The 8,194-nt window shown below is 32.5% G+C and overlaps 1 protein-coding gene across 1 annotated transcript; it reads left to right on the top strand.

Moving 5' to 3' along the window:
- Nucleotides 1–4,786: 4,786 nt before the first annotated feature.
- Nucleotides 4,787–7,908, top strand: LOC115994590 (dehydration-responsive element-binding protein 1B-like). The gene has a single exon (XM_031118791.1). The coding sequence runs from the start codon at nt 6,850–6,852 to the stop codon at nt 7,594–7,596; it is 747 nt and encodes a 248-aa protein (XP_030974651.1). The 5' UTR covers nt 4,787–6,849; the 3' UTR covers nt 7,597–7,908.
- Nucleotides 7,909–8,194: the final 286 nt, after the last annotated feature.

Genomic DNA, 8,194 nt, shown 5'->3' with positions numbered 1-8,194 from the left:
CCTTTACAATGGATATTTTTCAGTGGAACCCTCAGAGAACAGTCCAAAAAATTTGAGATTTTTTTTCTTAGAATAAAACTATTGTGAGATAAGCAAAGTTTAATACTTTTTGTTGAGAAGGAGCAAAGTTTAATACTTGGTAGTCAGCAAAAACAATTTAGCTTAGCGCCCTTAGGCATTTATTAATGAAAAATCTTAGAAATTTTTTAATATATACCACCGTGGTCAACAAGGCGGTAATTGCACCTGTCTTGTTCTTTCAAATTTTCCTTGTGTTTAAAAAGTCATTTGGAAATATATTGTACTCCTTTTCAAGAATATTTTTATTATTTTTCCTCCTACTCACGAGATAATAGTTATTCAGAGCAAGATTAAGACTTGAAATGAATGGTTTGGAAAAAAAAAAATTTTGAAAGGAGAGGAATAACTTGTAATCATAAAATTGAAAATATTGCAGTTTTTTTTTTTGTTGCTGCTAAGACTAAAATATTATTGCAAAGATTTAAAACAAAAATTGTTATTGACAATTTCTAATGGTAATAAATTGTTATTAAAAAAAAGTGAAAATATATATAAAAAATAAGATTCAAAATGAACAAATTCATATATAGATAAAGCTATGTCTTTGTTTGAAATAATGTAATCAAGTTTAATAGAAAACTATTAGTACATTAATTTTTTTTTAAAAAGTAAATTGATTCAAGTCAATAAATAAATAATATGAAATTAGACAACATAAAATTAGAGGTTAGAAAATGGGCAAGTGGACCATCTACTTATGAGAAGTGCTACCGCTACATCCACTGCACTTTTATAATAAATTATATGTGGTAACTTGTTACTGGTTCTAATTTGAAACCACTATTGAAATTACTTTTTTACCCACTATTATTAACCAATAACGACCAGTCACTTAGAATTTGTTGGGAAATTATTGTGGACATAGCAATTCTCATCTCGTTGGATCAATCCACTTGGCTAAAAAATGCAACTAATTTCAAATATTTTATTTTTTAAACTAAAGACATCGCCATTTTCTTTTTTTCCATTTTTAATCACTTAATGTAAGGACTATTTTGACACAACATCAAAATGTTGAAAATTAAAGTATTAAACCGACACATTCGAAACATTATGAATCATTTTGACATATAAGACAAATGAGAAAATCATAAACATAATTTGGCCCAAATCGATAATATCTCAAATATGCATCATCACGGGCGACACTTACAAAAGACTTCCTTGACATTGAATTCCACCAACAAATATATCATGGGCGACATTTACAAAAGACTTTCTTGACATTGAATTTCACACACATGTATACAATTAGATATTCATAAAGGGTAGAGACACACACCAAACACCACACATATTACTTTCACACAGAAATCCTAAACTGCACAAATTCTCCACTTGACTAAAAAAGGAAAATGGGATCCACCTATTACAAATATCCCATTGATAAAATGCTAGCATCATAATAAGTTACAAAATTTTTGTCCGACAAGATGTGAGTGGTAAAAGTGTAGAGCCATATAGACATACCACTTTTTATTCATCACTTACAATTTGTCATGTGACGAGTTATAATAAAAATTTTGTTAGTTTTCGTGGTCTACATTGTAAAAATGCTAAAACTACAACTTTTATCATGACTTGCCCACGTGACAAGTTGTGAATAATGAAGTAAAAGTGATCAGTCAATACACCGAAGTAAAAAAACTATGGCAAAAGTTATGATTCTAGCCATTCAATTTTTCCTTTTGTTTAAAAAGCGATTTGGGAATCTGTTGTACTAATTTTCAATAATATTTTTGTCATTTTTTTCTCCTACTTATGAGATCAAAATTAAGACTTGAACTGAATAGTTAGGGGAAAAAAAACGAAAGAAGAGGAATAAGTAGTGATCATAAATTTGATAATATTGCTTTTTTTTTTTGGTTACTAAAACTAAAATATTATTACACCGATTTTTTTGTATTATAAAATTGTTATTGATAATTTCTAATGGTAATAAATTGTTACTAAAAGATAAGTGAAAAATATATATAAAAAATAAGATTCAAAATGAAGAAATTCATATATAGATAAAGATATGTCTTTGCTTGAAATAATTTAATCAAGTTTAAAAGAAAATTGTTAGTACATTAATATATATATATATTTATATATATATATATTAAAAAAGCAACTTGATTCAAGTCAAAAAATAAAGAATATGAAATTAGACATCATAAAATTAGACATTATAAATTAGGCATGTGGACCATCTCTTAAAGAGAAGTGCTATGTTCACAACATTTTTATAACTCTTTCACAACAAATCATATGTGAAAACTTGTTACTGGTTCTAATTTGGAACTACCAATAAAATTACATTTTTACCTACTATTAATAATCAATATCAACCAGTTACTTAGAATTTGTTGTGAAAATGTTATAAATATAGCATTTCTTATCTCATTTAGTCAATCCACTTGGTTCAAAAACCCAGCAAATTTCAAATATTTTATTTTTTAAACTAGAGACGTGTGATAGCCTACATGGTTGCTTAGGTGGCATAAAAATAAACATTTTAATATTTATGTTAGTCACGCCATTTTTTTCATGTAATTTAGGAAAAAAATATAGAAACTATTTTGACACAGTATCAAAATATTAAAAATTATAATATTAAATAAATGGACATGTTTGAAACATTAAAAATCATTTTGACATATAAGGCAAACAACAAAAAAATAATTGGCCCCAAGTTGATAATATCTTAAGTATGCATCACCACTTATCAAAATAAAAAAATAAAAAAAGTGTGCATCACCAGAGGCAACATTTAGAAAAGACTTCCTTGACGCTGAATTTGACACATATACACACCACAAACCACACATATTACTTTCACATAAAAATCCTAAACTGGAAAAAATCTCCACTTGGCTTAAAAAAAAAAAGGAAAAACTCACATACTACAAATATCCCATTCAAAAAAATGGTATGTCACACAAATTTAAACAAATTTTGAAATTATTGCAGCAACTAACCACATGTCAACTAACCATATGAACCCACCCCCAGGTGAGTGATGGCCAAAATTGCTTTAAGTTTTTTGTGGTCTACATAGACTACATTGCTCACAAAATATCTTTCTTTCCAAGTTGTCCTGTCAACATAATATCACAAAATATCATTAACCAAAAAAAATATCACAAAATATCTTTCATAAGTTGTCCTGTCAACAAATATCACACTCCGTGTTCCTTCCATAACGTTTTGTAAAATCCTAATGTCTGTATATATGTCCCAACTCTCACTCTTCTTAGTTATTCCAACAAACACCATCCTTTGCTTACTTATATCTACTGCAACAAAACTAAGTGAGAAACAAATAGTGTTTTTTTTTAGTGTATTCCATTACTATAAAATAAGACCCTTTTGAGATTTAGCTTTGTTTTAGAAATACATGGATGTTTTAAGACATTTCTCGAATCCAAGGTACATCTAATGGGGTAGATGGGGTTTGATATTTGTTCCATGGAGTTTGAGAGTGGTAGTGCCTGTATGTTGAACTTGTTAGACGAGGAGGTCATGTTAGCTTCCCAAAATCCTAAGAAACAAGATGGGAGAAAGAAGTTCAAAGAGACAATACATCCAATGTATCATGGAATGAGGAGGAATAATCCACATAAATGGGTTTGTAAAATACATGAGCCAAATAAGAAGTCGAGGAGTTGGCTTGGGACTTTTCCCACTGCAGAAATGGTAGCGTGTGCACATGATGTGGTAATGATTGCATTTTGCGGCCAGTTTGGGTGTCTAAATTTTGCTGACTTGGTGTGGCGACTTTCGATTCTGGCTCCAACGACGACGAAGGATATATAGAGGGCAGCAGTAGAGGTGGCCAAGGCATTTCGGCAAGCAAAGTTGGATTGAGGTTTTTGGTGGCAACAACAACAGTATTAGTGGAGATGGTAGAGGAAGGTATGTTTTTTTTATGGATGAAGAGACGGTTTTTGGCATGCCAAGGTTTTTGGCAAAATCCCACTTTTCAAACCTAAACCCAAATCAACCCATTAGCAAACACGCGATAGGAAATTTTCAATACCAGCACTTTTTAATAGAAATTTTCTAAAAAATGTGTATGTCCATTTGTTTGTTGTTTCAATCAGCCATGTTGGTTTTGTTCGGATTGAGATTAAGTACAATAGGTATTGCATTGTATGCAATTGCTTTTAATGGTTGATATTGAAATTTGAAAAAAAAAAAAAAAAATTCAATCTCAACCTTTAAATAATAAATATTAAAAAAAAGTAAAATATGTTAAAAGTTAAAATGTAAAATGGTAAAAAAATTTGTGAAAGGGGAAAGGCAGTAATTGTACGTCTTGTTCTTTCCATTTTTCCTTACGTTTAAAAAGCCATTTGCGAATCTATTGTACTACTTTTCAAGAATATTTTCATCATTTTTTTTTTCTCTTACTAACGAGATATTAGTTATTGGCGAGCAAAATTAAGACTTGAACAGAGGGGAAAAAAAGAGAAAGAAAAAGAATAAATTGTGATCATAAAATTGAAAATATTGCAATTTATTTTGTAGCTAAAACTAAAATATTATTATACTGATTTTTTTTATAAAATTGTTATTGACAATTTCTAATGGTAATAAGTTGTTATTAAAAACAAGTTAAAATATATATAAAAATACAAATGAAGAAATTTATATATAGATAAAGATATGTCTTTGTTTGAAATAATTTAATCAAGTTTAAAAGAAAACTATTATTACATTAATTTTTAAAAAAGTATCTTGATTCAAGTAAAAATAATAATAATAAAAAATATGAAATTAGACCTTATAAAATGGGCAAGTAGACCATTTTTTGATGCGAAGTGTTATGTTTGCCACATTTTTATAAAATTTTTGCAACCAATCATATATGGTAACTTGTTACTAGTTCTAATTTGAAACTACCAGCAAATGTGTTGTATAAATGTGATAGAGTGTTGTATAAATGTTATGGATATAATATTTCTCAATTTTTTTCAGTCAATCCACTTGGCTCAAAAATCCAACTAATTTCAAATATTTTATTTTTTTAACTAAACACATGTGGTAGCCTACATGGGTGTTTAGGTGGCATAAAATTAAATACTTTAATATCTTTGTTAGTCAAGCCATTTGTATTTTTTCATTTATCACTTAATTTAAGGATTATTTTGACATAATACCAAAATGTTGAAGATTAAAATCATTAAATAGATACATTTGAAAGATTAGGAATCATTTCCTACATTTGAAATATTAGGTGATGATGTCGAAAATAATACCACCAGTGAGTCACACGTTCCTCGTACGTCGCAAATGGCACCTGCACAACGAAAAGGAATAACCTAGCAGAGAGTACTGGTGTGGTACCGGTCAAACACCCTCCGAATGTCAAGTTAGAACTATTCTCACTGCTCTAGAATGCTAGAGAGGGTAAATTATGCGTACCTTGGGTTGCAAGGGTGCTTAGGTTTTTATAGTACTGAGGGTTACCCCTCTTTTCCTTGAAATAGAAGTCTTTTCCTTATAGGAGTCCTCTTGAACGTATTTTATGGGATCTTTTCCTTATAAGGATCTCTTGAATATTATCTAGCGTGGGAAGTAAGACAATTCCTTATACGTAGCGTGGGTAGCAAGTAAACCTATGCTCGATCCGTCAGCCTCAATTTACTTCCTTCAGCTTTTTGGGCGTCAGTCTAGTAATGCTGTCAGCCTTGGAGCCAGCTGACCCTATGACCGTCAGCTATAACACCGTCTGTTATATCCGGAGGATTGCACTAAACCGTCAGTTTTATGTTCCGTGTGGCTAGGCTCACCTTTTATCCTCATCATTAGGAATCATTTCCTTTCAAAAAAAATATTAGGAGTCATTTTGACAAACAAGTTAATGACTAAAACATAATTTGCACCAAATTGATAATATATTAAGTATGCATCATCAGTGGCGACATTTTGAAAAGACTTCCGTCACACTGAATTTGTACACATATATACAAACAAATATTCATTAGAGAGTAGAGACACACACCGCACATTCTTTCTTTCCTTTTTTTGATAATCAGAGACCACACATTCTACTTTCACACAAAAATCCTGTACTGGACAAAGAGGAAAAAACACACCTGCTACAAATATCCCATTGAGAAAATGACAGGCCCCAAAAGTTTGAGCAGAATTATAACTTTTATCATAACATGTTCATGTAACAAGTTGTAAATGATAAAATTGTGGATCAACCATTTTTACTTTGCTACTCACGACTTGTTATGTAAATAAGTTGTAACAAAAGTTATAGTACTAACTTTTTCTCAAAAATTTATACAAATTTTTGCTCTAATTCTCCACGAGTAGTTAAGTGTTGAGTAATGAGTTGTAAGTAGGGGAGACGTGAATAAGTTGTAAGGAAGGGAGACGTGAACTTGTATGGACCCACCACTCACATGTTGCAATGCCGTGAGTTATGATAAAAATCGGGTGAGTTTTTGTGGTCACCAATCAGCATTGCTCACAAAAAATCTTTCATTTCAAACTGTCGAAACAGTGGTAACACTACTTCACAGTGTCAACTTAACACCACTCTCCGGATTCCTTCCTTTAACGCTCTGTATAATCCTATCGTCTATATATATGTCCCAACTCTCACTCTTCTTAGCAACTCCTTCAACAAACACAAACGCCACTCTTTGCTTATTATATCTACTGCAGTCTGCAACGCAACTGAGTGAGAAACAAAGAGTTTTTTTTAGTGTATTTCACTCCTATAAATTAAGTCCCTTCTGAGATTTAGCTTTGTTTTAGACATACATGGATGTTTTAAGACATTACTCTGATCCTCAATATCTAATGGGGTCTGATATTTGTTCCTGGGAGTTTGAGAGTGGCAGCGATCGCATTGTGAACTTGTCAGACGAGGAGGTCATGTTGGCTTCCCATAATCCTAAAAAACGAGATGGGAGAAAGAAGTTTAAGGAGACAAGACACCCAGTGTATCGTGGAGTGAGGAGGAAGAACCCATGGAAATGGGTTTGTGAAATGCGTGAGCCAAATAAGAAGTCGAGAATTTGGCTTGGGACTTTTCCCACAGCAGAAATGGCCGCGCGTGCACATGATGTGGCAGCTATCGCTCTCCGTGGCAAGTCCGGGTGTCTAAATTTTGCTGACTCGGCATGGCGGCTTCCGGTTCCAGCATCGGCGGCAGCAAAGGATATTCAGAGGGCGGCAGCGGAGGCGGCTGAGGCATTTCGGCCTGCGGAGTTGGATAGAGTTTTTGGGGATGAATCGAGATGGAAGTTTGAAAGTGCAGAGGCCGCAGCTGTGGTTGTGGCAGCCGCAGCAGTGGCTGCTACAGCAGCGGTAGCAGTGGCTGCTACAGAAGTAGTGGTGGAGATGGAGGAGGAAGGTGTATATTTTATGGATGAGGAGGCGGTTTTTGGCATGCCGGGGTTGTTGGCAAATTTGGCAGAGGGGATGTTGTTGCCTCCACCTCATTGTTATGATGGAGATGACATGGGAACTGATACTGACATGTCCTTATGGAGTTACTCAATTTGATTGAACCGAATTAAGCTTAATAGTATTGAGCTTAATTCAGCACTTTCTCATAAAAAAGAAGCAGCTTAATTTAGCATATAGAATGGTTGCTTATTGGGAAGAATTGTTATTCTTCATTCTTATTGTTTTTGATTAAGTGCGGCCCAATTCGTTGAGAGAGAGGGAGAGAATTATAGATTATTGTTGTAATAAATGGAGAGAGAACAAAAGTTTGTCAAAACAAAAGCCTGAAAGGATAAAGTAAAAGGAAAAAGTCGAAGCCTGGAGTTTGTAATCTCTGTTGTTTCATTCAACATCATTCTTCCTGACTAATAAAGATTTTATCAAAAAAAAAAAAAAAAAAACATTAAAAATAATGACACATTTAATATGGCAACAAGGCTGGTATCAAATGTTCAAAAATAGTCTTTTGGTCCTGATAATTTCTTCTTTTAATTGACTGAATTTCCTTATTTTGACCAAAAAGAGACGCACTCTGAGGTTGCAGAGACCAAGAATACCAGCAAATAATACAGTTAATCGTGTTTTTTGGCTTGAGCTTCAATATGCTGGCTTGCTTCTTTAAGAGACAAAATCGCCTGCATGAGGGAGGCTAGCT

This window comes from Quercus lobata, chromosome 6 (assembly GCF_001633185.2).
Source record: "Quercus lobata isolate SW786 chromosome 6, ValleyOak3.0 Primary Assembly, whole genome shotgun sequence".
NCBI classification, from domain to species: Eukaryota; Viridiplantae; Streptophyta; class Magnoliopsida; order Fagales; family Fagaceae; genus Quercus; species Quercus lobata.
Note: the sequence above shows the minus strand (reverse complement) of the source record. Positions and strands in the feature narration are given on the sequence as shown.

Excerpts from the sequence above, each read along its gene's own strand:
- LOC115994590 (XM_031118791.1), top strand. The coding sequence starts at position 6,850 with ATGGATGTTTTAAGACATTACTCTGATCCTCAATATCTAATGGGGTCT.